The sequence below is a fragment of the Colobus angolensis genome, unplaced genomic scaffold, assembly GCF_000951035.1.
Source record: "Colobus angolensis palliatus isolate OR3802 unplaced genomic scaffold, Cang.pa_1.0 Scaffold379, whole genome shotgun sequence".
NCBI lineage: Eukaryota > Metazoa > Chordata > Mammalia > Primates > Cercopithecidae > Colobus > Colobus angolensis.
Window position 1 is genome coordinate 279163 of NW_012117143.1, and position 23097 is coordinate 302259.

Consider the following 23097-nt stretch of genomic DNA (forward strand, 5'->3'; position numbering starts at 1 on the left):
ATTAATCAAGTTAATACACATGGCATTCTCAGATCAGTGCCTTGCACGGCAATTTACTCAATAAATGTTAGCGATTTTTTTTCAACACATCATCATTTTTTTTTGTTTCTTTTAACTGTTCAAGAGGAAGACTGTGAGGATTTTAAATAGCCTGAATTCTCTTCCTTCTGTCAACCATATGTCTTAACATACTATTACGAGTTGCTCCTCTCCAATAACAGCAGTATTGTAAGGAGTTAACCTGGTCATGCCTATTACCTTGGGAAACCTACAGAAGCCTGCTGAACACAATTTTCTATCTGCAAAATAGTGAGGATACCGGGTGCTTACATGACTGGATTCCTGACACGGAATAGGCATTTAATAAATACTAACTATAATTATATCATCATCAATATCATGCAGTTTATCTACATTAGTAACTAACAGACTTGACAAGTATAATGGAGTCAGTCATTAGTTAAAATAGTTTTAGAGATTCACTGAAATTGTAGCTAACTGCTAACTCCAAGTGGAAAGATAATAAAATATTATTACATTCATTAAATGTTCTTTGTAATCAGGTTAGACATTAAGTATCCAATATAAAGAGTCCTTGGGACTAACAGATACCTCACAGGGCTTTTTAAAGATTGTATGAATTTAATAAAATATATAAACAATAATTTTAATAATATAGTTGTCATAGGAGGGGTATATAGTAAAAAGAATGGGAAGCTGTTTCCAACATCACTGAGAGACAGGACCATATGGCCAGGTAATCAACCATCTGTATAATTTAATTTCCTTGTTTAGAAAGTGAGACAACAGTATCTGTTCTAGCCAATTCAAAGAAATGGTCATGAATATCAAATTATGGTAACTTACATGAAAAAAACCCTGGAAATGCATAAGATGCTTTGGCATATTGGACACTGTTCCTCTTATGATTTCCCCTATCAGACTGAATGTTTCCTGCCTGTAAGCTGAGATCACTGGTCTCTAGGGCCCAGCATCACCTTGTAGAGTTAGGGGAAAGGTCAATAAAAATCCTCTGGAGAATACAATTGCAGACAGAGTATAGTTCAAGCAGCACAGCTGGGCTCTCTTCATCACCACCGTTCTCAGTCACTCTAAGACCTCCTCACCATGAGTTACTTCCTTGTATTTTCCTGACTATCCAACTTATTTATAAATGGGAAAGAGCACATCATGCAAAGCAGTCAGTTAACTTAGGTAAGGAAAGTCAAAAAGCATGCTTGTGACTCAAGACAGTTACTCTTGTTGAGTCACTTGCTCCTATGTTATAAAAAATGCATACAGTTACTCACCCCTCTCCAAGAAATTGACTGTGAGATTTATGCACAAAGTGTCTAAAATGATCATATTCTGCTCCAATAGAATAACATTTAAATGTATTTTAAAATAAAATTAGAGCAAAAAAAAAAAAAAAAAGTCACTTGGTTTTTTTTGTTGTTGTTGTGTTGTGTTTTGTTTTGTTTTGCTTTGTTTTTGAGATGGGGTCTTGCTCTGTCACCCAGGTTGGAGTCCAGTGGCCCATCCATAGCTCACTGCAGCCTTGACCTCCTGGGCTTCAAAGTGATCCTCCTGCCTCAGTCTGCCAAGCAACTAGGACTACAAGTACACACCATCACATCTGGATAATTTTTTAAAATTTTTTATAGAGACAGTTTCTCACTAGGTTTCCCAAGCTGGTCTTGAACTCCTAGCCTCAGGGATCTTCCCACCTCAGCCTCCAAAAGCACTAAGGATTACAGGCATGAGCCATCACGCGTGGCCCATTTGTTCTTTTTAAATGATATAAAAAGCCTGATGCATTATAAATATGCACAGTACTTACTATGAGTTTTCAGTGGAAGCAAATTAGAACTCTGGATTTTGTGTTTTACTCCACAACTCAGGACTTATATTTAATCTTAGGTCTTCAGGTCAGGACCAGAAGAGTCAGCTAGATTGAGTCCTCTCCCTTCAGTCATCTGTCCCTTATTGAGCAGTCCCCAAGGGCAGGGCGCCACTTAGGCTGGACATTTAAACTGATAGTTAGAAAGAGGTGTTTTAAGCACCCTGAGGAAGAAATAAACAGAGAAGAAAACTATTAATGCCATGTCATGTCAAGAGCCAAGAAATATGTCATAAAGGAGGAGCCACATGAAAAATCAGTATCAATTTACCTGGTGCAGCAAGGAAAAGAAAAAAGAACAGCCAGAGGAAACCAGCACGATAAGAAAGGAATTGGCACAGATAGGAGGTGCTGGAAGGAGAAGCTTTGTCTGAGAGAGAAGGATTAGAGGGTCCAGCTGAGACAAAAGACCTTCAAGGGAACTAAGGCTGGAGAGGAGGGTGGAGGCCACTGTGTGAGGAACCATTGGCTCTGCTGTATAGGATTGGACTCTCCATGCAGTCAATTGGCAGGTTCCAGAAACTACTTCCAGCAAAAACTGTAGTAAGAGTTCAGGGGATGGGCTACAGGGAGATCAAGAAGAAAGATGTTGCAATGTTCCAAGAAAGAGAAGAAGAGGCGATAGCAGGGAACAGGTGGTTAGGACTTCTTCTGAGATGGAATTCACAGGACTCTGGTAGCTGAGTAGACATGGAGTGTGGGGAAGGGTAACAAGGCAAGGGTGGCTTCCGGGCCTCTGGCTGGGACAGCTGTGCACATAGTGATGTCATCAACCAAGTCAGCAGGAGCAGGTTTGAGACTGGGTTTTGAAGATAGAAGAAGTCATGAGTGGAGTTGTAAACACATTAAGCTTGATGCGTTAAATGTGAACTGTTATGTGCCCTCCTAGTGGAGATGTCCAATAAGCAGCTGAAAGCACAGAGCAGTAGCATGGGACCCAGCTGTCGGCATGGAGGTCAGGATCATGGAGAGGAGGTCAGGATCACTTTACTCTGTGAAAACAATATGCCTGGGATCCTGACTTCCTTCTCTCCATTTCTCTGCCTTGTCTCTCTCCAAATACAAATGAAGAACAAAAATCGTATTTTGAAATACTGATCAATGAGCTTCTCCATCCACCTGTGCTTACAAAATTTCTGAAGGCCTTCTAATGATCCCCAGCCTAGGCAGTAAAACTAGCCCACCCAAAAATAAAACAATGACCATGAATAGCTGATCACTAATTTCACAAGTCATTCCTCCAAGGCAGAAAGATCTCCTCCCCGACCCACAGACAGAACAAAATAATCTGAAGGGAAAAGTGAAGAAGCTACAAGTAGAGGAGATGGTGAGGTAAGGGACCCCCAACCTCTAAGGATCAAGCACCATATACTGTGAACATCATTACGCAACAAGCAACCCATAGATTGTGCAGCAAGATAATTGTCCATTTCCTCTCTGATTTACCTACTGTAAGAAACACCCTTATACTCAACAGCCCATGGTACGCCAAACTCTGATGAATAAAACTAGGGCCTGAATACCTATGATTTACTCCAACTATAGGGGTGGGAGTAACATGAAGGGAAACCTTCCATAGCTGTCCATGGATGAAACCAGCTGAAAGCTCCCATAGAGACCAGACAGGGAATTTCACAACTATAATGCGTTCTTCAGAAACATGCATGAAGAATTCTCTTGTAGTATAATTTAAACTATCTCAGCTTTGCACAGTGGCAGTATCGTAGCCAATGAGGTTTATCCGAGGTGCAATTATTGGCTAATTAAACTATCTCACTGATCAAGGCTACCTATAACTCAGATTCTTCCATCCATATAAACAAAGTGTTTTTTTCCTTTATCTTGGTTGAACCTAGGGCTTAAGAGTTCCCTGATGTTCCATGACTTGGATACATCAAGGCAATCTATTGATGGTGAAGTTTTATCAGATGCCAGTGTAGTCTCCCAAGGTTTCCTGGAGGATAAATGGATGACAACACTGAACTTAATGACTCCAATTAGAACATCCTCTTTTGGTTTCTGTGTAATACTCTCAAGCAAGAGTCTACTTCCTTTGTCCCCATAGAGGATGAATTTGTTTCTCCATCACTTTTGCTTTATTATTTCATTAATTCCAGACATAAGTCACAATTAAAGATAAAACATTTTTCTCTGAGCAAAGGAAATTACATTATATTACATAAATAAATGAAGCTTTAATTTTGTTCTCCATTACTCAACAGCTTTGCAGATGGTATTAATAAACAGGGCATCTGTGTCTCCCTGTGGAAAAATCCAGGCTCTTCTGGAACTGTGGGCTCCTTGTGTTGCTGCCATGTAATCAAGAAGCTAAAGGTAGCAGAACCCGATCCTTCCACCTAACACCCTAGCCAAGGGCATCTCTCTCTTGCATCTAGCTGTGACTCAAAAAGAGAAGAGCAAATGGTCACTACATACAAAACAAGTTGCCAACCACTGTAGGTTTTGTCTTTCAAATTATCAAATATATATATATATTAGATAGATAGATAGATAGATAGATATACTGAGATGGAGTTTCGCTCTTGTTGCCCAGGCTACAGTGCAACGGTGTGATCTCAGCTCACTACAACCTCCACCTCCCAAGTTCAAGCGATTCTCATGCCTCAACCTCCCAAGTAGCTGGGATTACAGGCACCCGCCACCATGCCCGGCTAATTTTTGTATTTTCAGTAGAGATGGGCTTTCACCATGTTAGTCAAGCTGGTCTTGAACTCCTGACCTCAGTTGACCTGCCCAAAAGTGCTGGGATTACAGACATGAGCAACCGCACCCAGCCAAATTATCAAATACTTTTTAAAAGTGTTATATCCAGTTTTTGCAGGGCTACAATGAGAGATATGGTCATATACAGTTTGGTGAGATATGTGGAGGATAGATGGTAAGAAATATTTTTGTATATTTATGTGGTAGAATATTATATGTCTACTGAATATAAAATTATAGAAGAATATTTAATGTCATGGGAAATATTCATGTTGTGAAGTGAAAAAGCAGATTATAAAATAGCATCTCCATTATATTTTTGTTAAAATTATAAAAATTGTCGATAATATATAGACGGATTCTACATATTTATAACAGTTTGAGTATCAGGTGGTTTTTAAATTTTATTTGTGTTTTTGTACTTTCCAAATTTTCTACAGTGACTATGGTATTTTTTTTAAGAGATGGAGTCTCACTCTGATGCCCAGGCTGAAGTGTAGTGGTATGATCATGGCTCACTGTAGCCTCAAATTCCCAGGCCCAAGTGATCCTTCCACCTCAGCCTCTTGAGTAGCTGGGCCTACAGGCACATGCCATTACCCTTGGCAATTTTACTTTTGGTAGAGACAGAGTTTTGCCATGCTTCCCAGGCTGGTCTCAAACTCCTGAACTCAAGTGATACTCCTGCCTTGGCCTCCCAAAGTGCTAGGAGTATAGGCATGAGCCATCACCTTGGCCTAGTGTTGCTTTTGATTTCACACTAAAAAACAAAACAAAAGAGCATGCTTGACTTCTGGCAAACCCTAATCTTAGGAGAATATTCTACTGGTATGCTTTATTTTATATAAATAAATGTTGTCCTGGTTGCATTTAGAATCCATACATTCATTCATTCATCTGTTCCTTAATTCAGCAAATATTAGTTTAGCTCTTACTTTATGCCAGAACATCCCTAAATGCCGGGAATAGTGAGGGAAACAAGGTGAAGTCCTTGCTCTTTTGGAGCTGGTGTTTTAGTTAGGGAAGGCAGTCAACAAACAGGAAGATAATCAAATAAGTGAGAAAGTGTTTGATAGCGTCAGGTGCTCTGAAGAAAATAAAACAGGGTGATAGCATGAGAGGGAGCAAACAGGTAGACTGGAGGAATTACTCAGAATTAGGCACTCACGGAAGACCTTTCAAGGAGCTGAAATTTGAGCTAAAACTTAAAGAAAACAAATAGCCATACAAAGACCAGAGAGAAGACCCTCCTGGGTGGGGGAAACAGCTCTTGCAAAGGTCCTTGATATTGCCATGAGCTGAGCCTATTCAAGGGAGAGTGGGAAACAGTCTGAAGGGTGGGCAGGAGGCAAAGCAAGCAGGGCTTCACAGGCCAGAGGAAGGAGCTGAGATTTTAACCTAACTAGATCTGAGCTCCACTTACCAAAATAATCCCCTGGCTACTGTATGGAAAATATGTATGGGAGGAGGGGGATAGGAGTGGAAGCAGAGAACCCCTCAGGCAATAACCGCAGCATCCAGTAGACAGAGATGAGGGGCTGCACATGGCTTGGGTGGCCGTGGAAATACATCTGGGTTATACTGAAAAGGTTAAATAGGATTTTGCAGATGGATTTGACAATTCAGTATCTTATGACCACTGGGCAATGGGAGAAGTTTGAAGGGAAAGGCAAGCATTTACAAGTCTGACTCTACTATTTAGGCAATTATTAACAAACAGCCTGTTCTGGAAACAGAACATGGCCCCAGGGGACATAAGACATGAAGGATGATCCAGGCAGACTGTCAATCAGCAAGCAGGGGCACATCCCCAGCCACAGGGTCAGAGTCAGAAGCACGGTCTAGCCCCAGGAACAAGGGCCGTCAAGGTCCTGGGGGAGCAGAGCGCTGGGGGTGGGGGCAGGGACCAAGGCAGGGACTCGGGAAAGGGAAGAAGGTGGGCATGAGAGCCAGAGAGCAGGGCAGAGCAACAGAGAGAGCAGACTAAGGGCCCGTACAAAGGGCTGGGCTTGGGCTTCTCAGTTCCTTCCCTGGTAAGGGTATAATTGGTCCTAGAGCTGGGGTGGGGCCAAGCCTGTATTTAGGGGCCAATTTGTTCAGCTAGGGCCAAGGGGCTAGGCAGGTACTGAGAAGACCACAGATCACAAAGGATGCTCTATTTTTTAAATATGGATACCCCTTTCTTTAATAACAAAATTTCCAGCCTATGTTCCGATTATCAAGTGAGTCATTCTGACAACCCTATTTATTTCTCTTTCACTCAAAGCATCTGCCCATTATCACATTTCTAATGTTGAAGTGGAGATACGAAGATTTTAAAAGTTCCCAACTGGACGCCTCTAAAGTGAGGGCTCTTTTAGGAAAAAAGTTAAACCCTGCTTTTAAATATCATTGTTCCCCATTCTTCGTGTTTCAGTTACCACATTAAAAAAGAAGATGATACCATTTGACCCAGCAATCTCATTACTGGTTATATATCCAAAGGAATCTAAATCATTCTATTATAAAGATACAACCAAGCGTGTGTTCATTGCGGCACTATTCACAATAGCAAAGACATGGAATCAACCCAAATCCCCATCAATGAAAGACTGGATAAAGAAAATGTGGTACATATACACCATGAAATACTATGCAGCCATAAAAAAGAACAAGATCATGTCCTTTGCAGGGACATGGAGGGAGCTGGAAGCCATTAGCTTCAGAAAACTAACACGGGAACAGAAAACCACACACCGAATATAAGTGGGAGTTGAACAATGAGAACACATGGACACAGGAAGGGGGACATCACACACTGGGGCCTGTCAGCAGGGGGTGTGGGGAGGGAGAGCATCAAGATAAATAGCTAATGAATATAGGGCCTAATACCTAGGTGAGGTAATAAGGTGATAGGTGTAGCAAACAACCATGGTACACGTTTACCTATGTAACAAACCTGCACGTTCTGTACGTGTATCCCGGAACTTAAAATTAAATTAAAAATTTTTTAAAGTTAAATAAAACCGTCTTTCATTGAATAAAAGGCAAAAAAGAAGATGGCTATCCCTTTTGCTTTCAAAAGCAATGAACAATGATCTAAAACCGTGTAAATAAGAACAGCAGCAATCTGGAGAAAGAATTATTAAAGAACAATCAGAGTGAAGAAGAAACTCGGAAATAATCTCATCTTGTGTTACAGAAGAGAAAATAAGATCTAGGTGGTATCAACATCCAGCATGTGCCAGAAAAGAAGTAAACGTTTATCAAATGAACAAATGAATGAACAAAGCTTGGCCCTCTCATTCTCTGTCCAATGCTCTTCCTGCCACCAGAGAATCCCCATTAATATTATATTCGGTGTCCACTCAAGTGCAGTCTGGCACCTGTGTATATTGGGGACTTAGGGGCCACCCTACAATGCTTAAATGAGAGTGACACAGCACCTACCCAATAGCTTGGCAAAACCCCTGACTGTGTTTGGGTGACTCACCCTGGTTTACCGGAGTGATAGACCAAAAGCATGTAAAATGGCATGTCACCACCGTAACTAGAGCAGACAGTTCTCACATCTATTTTGGAATCTAGGGCTTTGGCATGAACAGAGATTTCAGAGTTTCAAAAACACATCCCCCGCCCCCCTTTTCGTTTTGGTAGACTCATCTTCAAGATCTAGAGCAGCCGTTTCCAAATCTTCTTTTGGGGAAAAAATGTTTGTACATACAAATAACTGCATATTTATTTATAAATTAGATACATGTATATCTGTCATTGTATATTATGCATATTATAAAACCTATACAATAGAAATTTTGTAAAGAGGTGATAAAAATAAAATATCAGTAGAAGTCTGAATAATTTCTTCCTGCACCCCAGTGGATCACTGTATGTACTCTGCTCTGGAAGCCACAGTTCTAGGACCTCCAATTCACCATCTGCCAAACCAGGAAGGAGACTGCACTCCTGTTTATGGCACTGAGTGTACACTCCCAAGACCCAGTCTTGAGCCAGCTGAACAGAGCCTCTTCTCTGAACCTTGCCTGCACTGCCTCAGATCTATTATAAAGAGTCCGCCTAAAAGAATGGTAATCAGCACACACTGCCCAACACTTTCTCCCGTTTAAGTGGTGCTGGATCTTAAGAGAAGGGAGGAGAAGGAGGGAGAGGCTCTGAGATCCTGTCTCAATTATAAGCTTGAGGATTGCAAAGAACATCTACTTAACACTCACTACCAACCCACTGACAAAAATGCAAGAAAATAGAACCCCATGCATCTAAAACTCAGAACATTCTAGCTTCTGCTTTCTAGCAACAATAGGTTTAGTAATATTTTCACCTTTCCTCTCCTGTGGTTTCTTAGGGAAGTGGTGAGAGTGTTTATTTATCGAAGCGCCAAGCAAAATGTCTTCCCTCCGCAGACCACACTCTGGCTGTCACAGCTGGTCACACAACACTCTCCTCTGGCTCAAATCCCAGCCCTCAAGGACTATGACTGGACTACTTCCTAGGACACTTGACTGACTTATTTTTTTCGCCCTAGCCAAGTCCTTTGAAGCAATTAATTATTATTAAGTGGGGCAGCAAAATGCTCACCTGAGCAGGAGGAATGATTTGAGAAGCTCCGCTACTGAATCGCTTCCACTAAGACAGTCACTCTTAACACAGACTGTAAGCAAATGAGTAATTAGAACTAGCCCCGGAGTGAGTCATTCCTTATTTAATGAATTCAGCTTTAAAATCAGAACATGATTCCCGAAGGGAATGGGCTTCCTGTGGGAAGTCTGTTTCCCCTGCAGCGTGGCTCTACTAAGAATTCTGTTTGCTGCAAAACGCTCGGTCCCCAGCCTTCTCACCACTCCTTCTAGGGTGATGGAAGTATCTGGGGAGTCAGCAGGTCCTGGCATGCTGTGCTGGAAAACCAAAGCCTTGCACACTGTCCCCTATACACAAGAGCTCTTCTCACTGAACCACAGAGATCACCCATACTTAAGTAAAATATGTTGTCTCTTTGGATCATTCATTTGCTATAATTGAAAAATAGATGCAGTTCCTTAGTTATCCATCCTGTTTTAGCAAGCAGTTGAGTCATTTTAGCTGTGTTCAATGTCATCTAAGATAGCTGGGTTAGGAATCTGAGAATAAGGATGTAATCCCAGCTTTCCAGAATACTCACCCAACCGTGTGACATTGGGTAAATTTTCTCACCTCTCCAGGCTTTCCCGTTTGTAGAAGAATCCTGAGGGTATATGTTAGATCAGAGGCCAGCAAACATTTTATATGAAGGCTTAGATTGTACATTTCAAGCTTTGCTGGCAAAATTTTAAAAGTTAAAAGTTGAAGTTGGCTCAAAAGAGGCAAAATGGAGGATATTCTGTAGGTACTTTTATCATCATCTAAAACGTAACTGTTCACTTGAAGGCCAGAAATAAATGGTGCTGGGCCCACCACAGGCTGTATGTTGCTAAACCCTGTGCTAGACCTTCCTCAACACTCCCTTTAACTCTCGAAAGCTATGAAAAATACTCCTGTCGCCAAGTTCCCATCCTCATAGTAAAAAGACCTCAAGCCACAGTCTTGGATTTTTTTTTTACCTTGACACTCAGCAAAGAATCAGAGTTAAGAGCTAGAAAGCATTTCAGTTGTGCTCCAATCCAATCTTCTTGATTTGTGGATGAGGAAAATGAAGCTCTAAAAGGTGGACAGTCTTGTCTGTGGTCGCCCGGCTGCTTGGCAGAGGAGCCCACACCAGGTTTCATCTGAGACATTAATGCAGAAAGACAGCAGCCACCTGAACCACTGCTATGCTTTCACTGCGGGACGCTGTCTTTCATAAAGTGGACTATTTGTGGAGAAGTAGCCAACTAGCCAACTACAGAATTAAAATGATGCACACTATTGGTGTCTTAAGATGTAAAATACAAAATCTTTGCAAGATAAAATGCACTGAGTTTGCATCAGGAACAAGGCATTGCGCTTCCTTACAACACAGTAAACACTCAAAATGTCTAAGTCCTCTTTCAAGTGATATAAACTTCTCATGAGTATCAGTTGTCAGAAAAAAAAAAGAAAAAAGAAAAATCCCAGAGTTCCAAAGATGAGAATAGCTCCAGAGAAAAACACAAAAGAAAAGGTAAAAAGCTTTTGAAAAGACTGCAAAATAGGAATCTGCAGAGCCTGCTCAGGGCTTTATGTCTTGTCCTCTAAGCTGTTCTTGGTCTCTTCTACCCTAGAGAAGCTGCCGACCTAAACTGTGGTGCTGTCTTCAAGAATTCGATAGATGTGATAGTTCTGAATTTTTGTTTTGCTAATCCGATACTGCAACTATAAACAAAAACAGGAGATGCCTTCTGCTCTGTGGAGGCCTCCTAGCTCCTGCAGAAGCAACTCCAGCTACTATGTGCTTATCAGCAGCTGGAGACTATAGATGCCATTAAATAAGAACGTTCAGGATAGCCCGAGCATGTGCAATGCTAAAATGACGCTTAAAACAGCACTTTGTATGAGTTCCTTCTAATTTAGGACATTTAACACATTTGTCTGTATTTGTGTTAAATATGTTCCCAATTCATTGTTTGATCTCCAGTTCAATTTCCGATGTGTTTTCATGCACCAGTGTTTTCAACATTAAACAAACAAAGCAGGAATTTTAAGAATTTCATATACTGGATAACTGCAACTGCATTAAAGTGCATAGGGAAGAAATTGCTAATGCATTAACACTGATTGCCTCTAGGAGCGGACAAGCTGGGACTCTTTTTTTCTCTCTCTCATTTACGCTTTTTTGTGATTTCTAAATTTTTTAGAAGATGATGTACAAGCTTTATAATGAAAAATAAAGCAAATAGCAATCACGAAACCCTGTAGTAGAGACAAGTCTAATTAGAACTAGGATTGGTCAGTCCATCACCAGATAGCAGGAACCATAAGGGGAAAGGTGATTCCACAGGATTCATAAACAGCTTCTGCATTTTCATGGGATGTAACACAAAAGAAATTTCAAAAACACCACTGCAGGCCAGGCATGGTGGTTCACTCCTATAATCCCAGCACTTTGGGAGGCTGAGGTGGGCAGATCACAAGGTGAAGAGATCAAAACCACCCTGGCCAACATGGTGAAACCCCATCTCTACTAAAAATACAAAAATTAGCTGGGCATGGTGGCATGTGCGTGTAGTCCCAGCTACTTGGGAGGCTGAGGCAGGAGAATTGCTTGAACCCAGGAGGCAGAGGTTGCAGTGAGCTGAGATCATGCCACTGCACTCCAGCCTGGCAACAGAGCAAGACTCCGTCTCAAAAAACAAAAACAAACAAACAAAAAACACCAGTGCATCCCTGCCAATGCATATGTCCTGACACATCTGAGTCAAAGGGAAGAAAGGGCTTAGCATCTGGGGGAAAATGGTGGGAAAAAAGACACCAAAGGCGTGAGAAAAGGGTAAATTTGTCTGAGCCATGGCCATGGAACTACAGAAAGGGAGAAAAGAGACAGGAGAATGTTCATGTCAGACAGGCAGGGGGGAAGACCAAACCTGGTAGAGGGTAAGATAAAGAACTCACCATGGTATAACCACAGCAGTCTTGGGCTGTCAGAGGCTTCACCAGTGACAGATCGGAGCAACTGTGTAGTGCATGAAAGGCATACACACAGACAATGCAGCCCCACCAGTCACCTGTTATGTGTTCGGGTGGAGGGTGGGTGGGACCAAGAGTATGGCATGCCTGATGGATGAGGACAATACTCTTTTTACATGTGCAAAATGCCTTTGCATGTTCACACACAGACTTTATAGAATTTCAATGAAACCACGTTAAGCCATCTATGGTTAGGGCTAGACACTGCAAGCAACCTTTTAAACATCCCTGCCTCCACCTTCCACACACACTTTCCATCACACGCACAACACAAGCATGCATTCACATATACACTCAGCACAAGCACACACATGCACATACACAAACATTTACAGGTGCTAAAGGGTGGTGCTAAAGGGTGGCTTGTGAGAGTTAGTTTTACCATTCTCTTAATTTCCATCTGTTCTTCAATAAAGATACTTTCTGGATCATATGCAAAAGCAGCTTCACATGACCCTTTAATCTAACACCTATTGCCACCCCCAAGACTGTCCTTTATAGAAATTCTGGTGTCTCCACTGTGCTTTCATTTTGCCAGTAAGGGGAAAACAAACATTTTCAACTCTTATTACAGTTGAAAGCCATGCATGGCTTTTCCACTATGTTTATGCCAGCCTGCACCACTGCTATGGCAGACACCAGTGATCTTCATTGTGTGTTTGTAATTGCCAGTTACCAAGTCTCACATGATTAATTTCACTCCCCTTCTCTACCACAATCCAGCATTCTTCCATAATAAGAACATATACTCTACCGATAAAATGCAGAAGCACGGTGCTATCTACACTATGGGGAACCTGCTCCATTTTGCATGTGAATTTATTCAGATTAATGAATCCTTAAAATGTCATTTTCACCTAGAACAATTCCCACTGTAAATTTTTTCTTCTTCTGAAATTCTCATAAGCTCTAAGCGGCACTCTTCGAATGGTTTGTCATTCTCATCTGAAGTTTTCCACAGCACTAATTCTCTCAGACCCTGTAACCGAGCAACTTTTGGGTGAGTTTTGAAAACATTCCCGTTGCCCAGTGGTGCCTAGGAACTGATTTTGTTTTTTCTCCACCCTGACATAGCCAACTTGAGACCTAATCCTCCAGCTGTCATATGGCTGAATGGGGTCACACATTTTCCCAGAACAACACTGCATTAATCTGGGCAATAATACTCTGCCCAGCTGTCTTTGAGAAACTTGAAAAGAATCAAAAAAGCTTGTCTGATAAATGGGTGGTCATGACCCCAGAGGGCCATGGCAGTGGCAGAGATATCCCTACTAATCACACCATCTAAGACAAGGTGACAGGACGTGCCCATGACCTCACAGAGATAGAGATTCCGTAAGTTAAGACTTTCTTCTCCCAACCTGATTATTAAAAAATTTTTAATTATACAACACTTTTTTTTTTTTTTGAGACAGAGTTTCACTCTTGTTGCCCAGGCTGGAGTGCAATGGCACGACCTCGGCTCACTGCAACCTCCACCTCCCGGGTTCAAGCAATTTTCCTGCCTCCACCCCCCGAGTAGCTGGGACTACAGGCATGCGCCACATGCCCAGCTAATTTTGTATTTTTAGTAGAGACGAGGTTTCACCATGTTGGTCAGGCTGGTCTCGAACTCCTGACCTCAGGTGATCCACCCGCCTCAGTCTCCCAAAGTGCTGGAATTACAGGCGTGAGCCACTGTGCCCGGTCATTAGACAACACTTTTAACAGGGCTCAAGCTGCTGATCTTGACCCATTTATAAATGTAGTTCCAAAATATGTGATTTGAGACCCCTAGACAAGAATCTGAACCAGTATATCCATGTTGGGAACAGTGATAACAAAGGTAAGTGGTGGTGTCGAGTCTCCACCACTGTGTTTGAAGCTCTGAGAAGCAAGAGTAGCATGTGACTCTCTCAATGGCTCCAGCAACGCAGCGAAATCATGCTGGCCGTAGGCTCTCTGCATGATCAGGAGCATGTAACTCTCTCAATGGCTCCAACAACGCAGCGAAATCATGCTGGCCGTAGGCTCTCTGTATGATCAGTAGCATGTGACTCAATGGCTCCAACAACGCAGCGTCAGTAACATGTAACTCTCTCAATGGCTCCAACAACGCAGCGAAACCATGCTGGCCGTAGGCTCTCTGTATGATCAGTAGCATGTGACTCTCTCAATGGCTCCAACAACGCAGCGTCAGTAGCATGTGACTCTCTCAATGGCTCCAACGACGCAGCGAAATCATGCTGGCCGTAGACTCTCTGTATGATGCTGACACACCCCTGAAACCTTCCTGGGTCTCTATATTCTCATCTTTAACATAAAGAGGTTGAAGGATTTTCAACTCAATGTCTCTGAGACAAGAGCAGGACCTGGATGGTAGGAGTCCACAGGCATGTCCCTACCATGTAACCAGCGACCCTGTCTCCACAACTCTGCCTCTCACTGTGCCTTGTATCCACTGCCTCTTCCCTAGTTGCACTCTCTCTGCCTGCTTCAGCCCTCGCACATCTATTCTCTGGGCTCCTCCAGTGGTTCCTGTGTAGTCTGTGCCTCCAACCCAGTGGTTTCTAACCAGAGAACTATTTTGCTTCCCAGGGGAAATTTGGCAATATCTGGAGACATTTTTGGTTGTCAAGATTGGTGGGGTCCTTCCGGCATCTACCGGGTAGAATCTAGGGAAGCCACCAAACATCCTACAGTGCACAGGAATCCCCCAAAAAGAACTGTCCGGCTCAAGAGGTCAGTGGTTCTGAGGTTGGAAAACTCCGCTCCAGCCATATCTGCCTCCAATCCATTCTCTACACATCACCAGAGTTACACAAAATACAACTCCCATGGCATTGACATCATTCCCATACCTGAAATCCCTCAATGCCTCCCAGCTGCTCTCAGGTTAAAGTCTAAATTCTCCTGCAAGTCACGAGAGGCCCAAAATCTGGCCCTCTCCTAACTTTCTGCCTCACCTTCACCATCCCCCAGAACCTCTTCCCTGAAACCACACTCTCACCTCATGCAGGTGAAACACACCACTCTATTTTCAACTTTTCCTGTCCATCTCTCCCATTTATTCCTTAGCCCACTGATTTTATGTCAGACACTCCAATGGGACTAAAAAGGAATGAATGCCCTGAAGGCAGCTCAAGGCACTGATATCCAGTGGGGCACACAGAAAAGTGAGTACACAATTCAATCAGCGGAGGCAGCACTTTGTCATCTCCTCTGTGATCCCACTGCCATCTCCCCAGTGGGCTGTGAGCCTCCAGAAGAGAGAGCATCTTCATGTCTTCATCTTTGTAGTCAACTTGGACACGGTAAGTGTGGTCTACTGGGTATACAACTTGTATTTGTCACAACTGTTGCATTAAGGAATGCATGAATTCCTAGCCTCTTTAAATTTGGCTCTAGCACAGAAATAAAAATAAATGAAATATTAAGATATAGAGGTGAAACAAAATTCTTCATAGTGCATGAGCTCAAAAGCCCAGAAACAAGGCCCATTCACAAAGATGGAAACATCTTCTTTGTTTAGAGCTCTAATCTGTCTCTCTTCTCTTTATAAATCTGAGAAATGTAAATCTATAAAATAGGTATCTATCTAATGGAATGCCTGAATCCCATTGCTTGACACTCAAAGACAAGAGCCATGGAGCAGAATTCCACTAGTAACAGAGGTACAATGGTATACAGAATGCAGAGCTACAACTGCAGTGGAAATCATACTTTGAATTTTGTGGTACCTAAGATAATTTTGCTCTTACTCGCCAGGCGCGGTGGCGCACACCTGTAATCCCAGCACTTTGGGAGGCCGAGGCAGGCAGATCACAAGGTCAGGAGATCGAGACCATCCTGACTAACACGGTGAAACCCCGTCTCTACTAAAAATACAAAAAATTAGCCGGGCATGCGGCGGGCGCCTGTAGTCCCAGCTAACTGGGAGGCTGAGACAGGAGAATGGTGTGAACCCGGGAGGTGGAGCTTGCAGTGAGCCAAGTTCGCACCACTGCACTCCAGCCTGAGTGACAGAGTGAGACTCTGTCTCATAAAAAAAAAAGAAAGAAAGAAAGAAAGAAAAAAGATAATTTTGCTCTTACTCTAAACTGAGAGAATCATTGCATTTATTGAAAAATTAACAATACTATTGTTTCTACCTCTCTTGTTTTTTAATTGAGTCTATATCCTGAAAGTTATTTTGACTTGTCTGAACTTTAAAACCTACAAAGATGCCCTGTCAGGGGACAAATCTCCCGGAGAAAATAATTTGATTAGATATCAATAGAGCTACCGTGGACTTTTGAAGAGAGAGATCTGTCAGTTTGGCTTTACAGCTGGTAAAAGAATTTAAGATGGTTCTTTAAAACAACTGGGAAAATTGAAAAGGTAGCTTATGCATTCCTGTCCTGTTATGAGATTCTTTAAAGTTTTTTGCAGTTAATTATAATGGTTTGTCTATTGGCCATACAGTTGCTATGTCAAAAACACACCTAGTATTTAGCAGTGGAACCTCATAATAGAAAATGGAGCAAAACAGATATCCCTAACTGAATGGGATGAAGAGTATGGAGGAAAGTCTGACCAGGTTCCCTTTCACATCTTGGGGGATCATAAGACAGCAGGCTTAGGCTTCCATATTCCCCATAACAGTCATTCAACCCATCTGGGCCTCCAAATTGTATTCCCATCTAAGCTTCCATCTTTGCAGACAAGGCACAGTCACAATTCCAGTTGTGATATGTCCTTTCTCTTTTCTTCTCTATTAGCCACACCCTCCTTCATTTAACCTTGGGATAATCATGACCTTCAGAAAAAATGATTTTCACTCAGAGCAATATTCCAAGCATATAGGAAGAAACTCAGAAAACCATTAGTGACCAGAAATGAAAACTGCTTTTCTTTCATTTGCAAAACACACAAAAACAGATAATCTGCTGAAAAACACAGACAAGCAATATGGACCCAGAGGCCCTCGGGCTAAGCAAATTAATTTGGCATGGAACTCACAGAGTTCATTGTTAAGATCGATAACAAAAGTCATTTATAATAAGAGTGTTGACATTATCGTCATCTCTTATAGCCCAGTTGAAGACAAAATAGCGTCTTCTAAGATCCCATCTTTCATACTTTGCACACTTTCCCTCCATCCATGGAATTTTTGGCATCCAGTTGTCCAGTTCGCCTTCTAACCATCAAAGCTGCCTTTCAGGAAAAGATTTGCAAGAATTGTTTACATGTCACTGCAAATTGGTTGCTGCTACCTATCTCAAGGGTATCTGCATTCCAAGCCATACCCTTATTATAGACTAAAAAGTTTTCTCCTATGAAATAAATTCTTGACTTGAAGCTGGAGGTGAAGGTCATCTTCCGGTGACAGAGTGACCTGCCCTCTTGAGACTGCCCAGCACCCAGATTTTCAATGATGAAACCAAAATGACAAAGTTAAGAAAATGCATGTTTGTATTCAAAGGTTCCAATAACTTTATTCTGTGTGTACTTGTTTTCAATTTAATTAATTTCATTAACTTAATTTAAACAAATATTTGAAATTAATAAGAATGTGAGGTGTCTGCAGGTGTCTGCAGCAAACAGTGTGGTGAGATTCTTCCTTGAAGTAAGGAGAGTCCTTCAATACAAAGATGCCTAGAAACACACATATTATTGTTATTTTTAAAAATATAACACATTTCAGGGTTGCACTGGACACTTCACTTTTTTAGCTTGTATCAAAACTGTTGGACAATGTAAACGAAGGATCAAGAACAAGAAGCTTGGGGGACATAAATGGAATGACCAGTGTAGAGATACTTGTGGAGAACCCTTTACTGCCACCAATTTAATTGTGATTACAGTGACAAACATCACCATCCAATAGAACTTTCGGTGATAAATTATCTCAGTCTCAGTGTCCAATATGGCAGCCAACCAGCCACATGTGGCTACTGAGCACTGGGAATCCGGCTAGTGTCACTGAGGAAATGGATTTTTAATGACAATGAATTTAAACTTACTTTAATACAGCCACACATGGCTAACGATTACCGTACTGGACTAGTGTAGGTCTAACACCATTAGTCCTTTCATACATAATTTTAGAAATACTTTATATCAGTGAACTCTCTCCAGGAGAAAGTAATAGAGCTCCCAGTATAATACAGCCTTCCAGCTGCAGAAAGCTTATTTACTAAGAACATAGTTTACGGCTCACTCCACCCCATACACTAACCCATTACCCATCATATGTGGAATCAGTGCCTCCTTTGTTTTTTCCAGAGAGAGCCTGCAGCACCACCCTTTGGGATGAAGAGACTGACTTACCATCACCCAGGGGAAGTTCTTCTTCTTGCTCGCTGGGGGAAGGAAGCAGGGGCTGCAGGGGCTCCATGTTAATGATGAGCTGTTTGTTCAAGGAGTGGGAACTGCGGCTCTGAGAAATGTTGGCTCTGAAAACAGACACAAGACAGACAGGGTTGGTTTCCATTGCAAACGCCGGCCCCTCCACCTCAGCGGCCTGCCAAAGCTACCCCTTTGTGTCTAGAGGGAACTACCTCTAGACACAGCACGAATTGAGCCAGTAGTAAAAATGACATAACATTCAAGACAAATGCCCCTTTCTGCCCTTAAGGTCCTGACAAAATACCCCTATGTTCTACTGCAATCCAAAGAAAGAAAATACAGTTCCCAATATGTCACCAGCCCTGAGCATGCTAGGTGACAGCCTGGGTATTTAAAAAAAAAAGCAAGAAGAAACAAGAAGAGATGGGAGGCAGCTAGCACTGAACTAGATATGCAGAAAGGTGAATGAAGGCCATGGCTCGGAGAAATTTCACCACCAACAAACAAAAACAAAAACAAAAACCCCTGCCAGACAGATGGCACAGAGGTTCTACAGCTGTAAGCTATCTTTGTGTTGCTGGATGTCCCATGTTTAATATCAGTGTTTAATATTCTCAAAGTTACACCCTACTCACTAACTGGCCACGGCTCTGCTTTCTCCTCTGGAAAGGAGCATGCAGGTGTGTCAGTGGCTGAGACCAGCAGCAGATAGCAAAGAACTGTGCAGGTATCTCGTTAAGCCTATTGGTTGGCAGCTGGGGAGCCCACTTGCCCTACCTGCTGCAGAGCTACTAGCTGTTTGCCCTAGTCAGACTGCAGGTTTGCAGTTTTGAGCATGCTTCCCTGCTCCCCGTGCTTCCTGACAAAACCAAAAACAGTGCATATTTTGAAAAGGAGTCAAATGTTTCCTTTCCCTGGAAGCCTTCCCAGATTGCTCCTCCCAATGCACATAGTCTCTCTCTTTTCCTCTCTCTCTCTCTCGCTCTCATTTGCTCTCCCTCTCTCTCTCTTACTTTCTCTTCTTTCATAAGTCACTGCATTTTCACCTCTGTCTCTGTCTAGTTATTGGTGTACTGATCATCCCCACCTTGATAAGCACCTTAAGAGCAGTGACTGAGCCAGCCATACTCGTGCATCTCACTTGGCATCTTATGAAAATGTGTTCAGGTTTGAAACTGAAGTAAACTGAATGCAATCCTGGCTTGACATATGTTGCCATTTCAGCCTGGTCAGAGTGTTCCCTAGACTGGCTGGCAGGACTAACTTCTAGCCTGAGTGTTTCTGTTGGGCAAGAGGAGTGGGGAAGAGCAAGATGCCTGCTAGCATCTTGAATTGAAAGCTCCCATGGCTGGTATGGGCTAGAAAAGAAATTTATGAGGACTTGCTTAGCCATGGAGTCCTTTTCTTCATTATTTCATTTTATAGCCATTTACTCTGCAGCTGATATATACGTATTGGACATTCTGCTTTGTTCTAGAGAACTGTAGTCCTCACCTTAAGTAATTCACTGTCTAGAACCACAAATTTTAAGCTTTCTGGTCTGAGACCTACATTAATAAATACTTTCTTTTTTTTCTTTTTTGAGACGGAGTCTCGCTGTGTCGCCCAGGCTGGAGTGCAGTGGCGCGATCTCAGCTCACTGCAACCTCTGCCTCCTGAGTTCAAGTAATTCTCCTGCCTCAGCCTCCCGAGTAGCTGGGACTACAGGTGTGTGCCACCACACCTGGCTAAATTTTTATATTTTTAGTAGAGATGGGGTTCACTGTGTTAACCAGGATGGTCTCCATCTTCTGACCTCGTGATCCGCCTGTCTCGGCCTCCCAAAGTGCTGGGATTACAGGCATGAGCCACCGCGCCTGGCCCCAAGAAATACATTTTATATAATCTCCCTGTACCCAAACACATACAGGAAGAAGCACAACTGAAATTAATGTTTTTTGGAACAATAGTTACATATCTATGTATAATCCACTATTATTAAAAATTCTACTTCATTTTAAGTCCTGGTCTTGATCATTACTTTATTTCATAACTACCCCCAACTTTTTTTTTTTTTGAGACAAAGTCTCACTCTGTCACCCAGGCTGGAGTGCAATGGCACGATCTCGGCTCACTACAACCTCCGCCTCCCGGGTTCAAGCGATTCTCCTGCCTCGGCCTCCCGAGTAGCTGAGATTACAGGCATCTACCACCATGCCCAACTAATTTTTGTAGTTTTAGTAGAGACAGGGTTTCACCATGTTGGCCAGGCTGGTCTCAGACTCCTGACTTAAGGTGATCGCCCACCTTAGCCTCTCAAAGTGCTGGGATTACAGGCATGAGCCACCACACCCAGCCTCATGACTCCTTAATGTGCTATAGTCACAGCTGGAACACCATGCCTCTCATGAAGGTGACTGATGGCCAGGGTCCCATGGGAGCACGAAGGAGGGGCACCTAATCCTGTGTGAGTGAGGAGAGAGCCAGGAGTGACCTGCCAAGGGAGGCGAGGCCTGCAGCATATTCTGGTGAGCACAGTGCTTTTTACAGGGAAAGAATCGTAGATAGAGAAATCTTTACAGAAGGAAGGAAGGGAGGGAGGGAGGAACGGAGGGATTAAAATTTGCCAAGTGCAGTTTCTTCTTCTATTGTGAAGGGTTCTCAGTTTTTGAGCTCTCCTGGGATTTATTCTGGCCATGGCCACTCATGACTATGATTCTAGCTCTGCAAAGTACAACATACTGTCATTCCTGTGTGGACTGTGTAGCTTTCTGACCTCTGAAAAGCCCATCCATCCATTCTTGCACATGCAATTCTAAATTGCTCTACTCCACCTCTGACCGTCCATGCCAGCTGGGCTGGCTGCTGTTCCTATCCCCAGGAATCACTGCTTATGCTACAACGATGCACCCTCAGTGAGCCTTTATGAGCTTATTTTGCTCCCCATCAGACCTCCTCCCAACATTCTTCAGCTGGAGATACCAAGCCTCTTTCTGCCCCCACCCCACAACATTGAACTGTCCAGACAACTGCATAGCTCTAAGACAGCCTGGGTTCACCAGGCTGATATCCCAGGTATGAGCCTGCATTGGCATTGGATGGCTAAGAGGATGCCAGCTCGGCCCCTATATTCACAGGCTCCTGTTGCTCTGTTGTAGCAGAGGCCTACAGCCAGGGACAGGGGCACACAGGGCATGCCTTGTATTAGACCAGGTGACTCCTGCAGTGGATTACAACCCTGGGACTCTCCAATAATATGACTCAGAGAAGAACATTTCTTCCTTGATATGTATAAGACTCAGATAAACTCAAAGATGGATACAACTAGAGATTTCCCTGGAGCACAAAAAAAATCCAGGGCTCCAAGCCCAATGTCAGACATGTTGACAGCCTGGGGGAAAGAGTCAGCAAAATTAAAAAACAATGTGCCAAGTCTCCCACCTTTCCCTGTGGTGATGGCCTGAATGTCTGTGTTCCCTTAAAATTCATTTGTTGAAACCTAATCTCCAATGTAACGGTATTAAGAGGTGGGGCCTTCAGGAGGTCATAAGGTCATGATCACATTAATAGAATTAGTATCCTTATAAAAGAGGTCTCAGAGAGCTTGTTTGCCCCTTCTACCATGTGAGGACACAGCAAGAAGGCACCATCTATGAGGAAGCAGGCGTTTGCCACATGCTGAATCTGTTGGTGTCTTGATCTTGGACTTCCCAACCTCTAAAACTGTAATAAATAAATTTCTGTGGCCTATAAGCCACCCGGTCTATGGTATTTTGTTATAGCAAACCCAACTGGACTAATGAATCTACCAACTCCTTTAAACTAAAGATCACACCTTCTTACTTAATTCTCTCTTTAAACCTTTTTAAAAGTGCCAACTGACCATGGCTTCATTTAAAGCAAAAGCCCACCAGAACAATTGAACTAATGACAAATATAATATCCAAATTTGAGTGGCCATCTTCTTTTCATTTGCAAAGTGGTTTGTATAAACATTACCTCATCTTTTTCTCTCAGTGTGTCTTGCCTATAAGACAGGCATGGTAAATATCATATTTGCAGATGAGAAAACTGAGACTCAGAGAGCTTATGTAATGTGACTAAAGACGCCTATATGGGCAAACTTAGGACTCAAAGCTCAAAGCCAGATAATCTGATTCCTGGTCCAAGGCTTTTGCTGTGCTCCACATTGCCTTTCTGTGTGATTTGGCCTGCAATGTCCCAGAGGAGATTCTGCTTGCTACCCCTACTGTCCTCCTGTTTCTGGCTACATGAGGTCCCACTGTGTCAGGCACTTTTTCTTAAGTACGTGGAGATGTCCCAGTCGGCTTCCACTCTGCCCTTCCACCTGAACTCCTGAGGTAACTGTGTTTATGCCTGAGGTCTCCCTAGGCCAGGCTAGAATACGTACCATGTTTCTCCAATCTCAGAATCCATCTATCAGACGACTCTGCAAAAATGTCTGGCCCACTTTACAGCCCACTCATGCATGTACTCCCAGCATAGAATGGTCTCCAAATGAAGTTGTCATTAAGAACTCTGCTGAAGTAGAAAGGTTTCCTTTGGGAACTACA

At 42.7% G+C, this 23097-nt stretch overlaps 1 protein-coding gene across 5 annotated transcripts in view; it reads right to left on the minus strand.

Moving 5' to 3' along the window:
- Positions 1 to 23097, minus strand: part of FRMD3 (FERM domain containing 3) — a 300134-nt gene that overhangs the window by 19837 nt on the left and 257200 nt on the right. For all 5 annotated transcript variants that reach the window (XM_011953956.1, XM_011953959.1, XM_011953955.1 and 2 more), the window contains one exon: positions 18527 to 18651. In XM_011953956.1, the coding sequence (XP_011809346.1) occupies positions 18527 to 18651 (125 nt within the window). The remainder of the gene's footprint in view (positions 1 to 18526; positions 18652 to 23097) is intronic.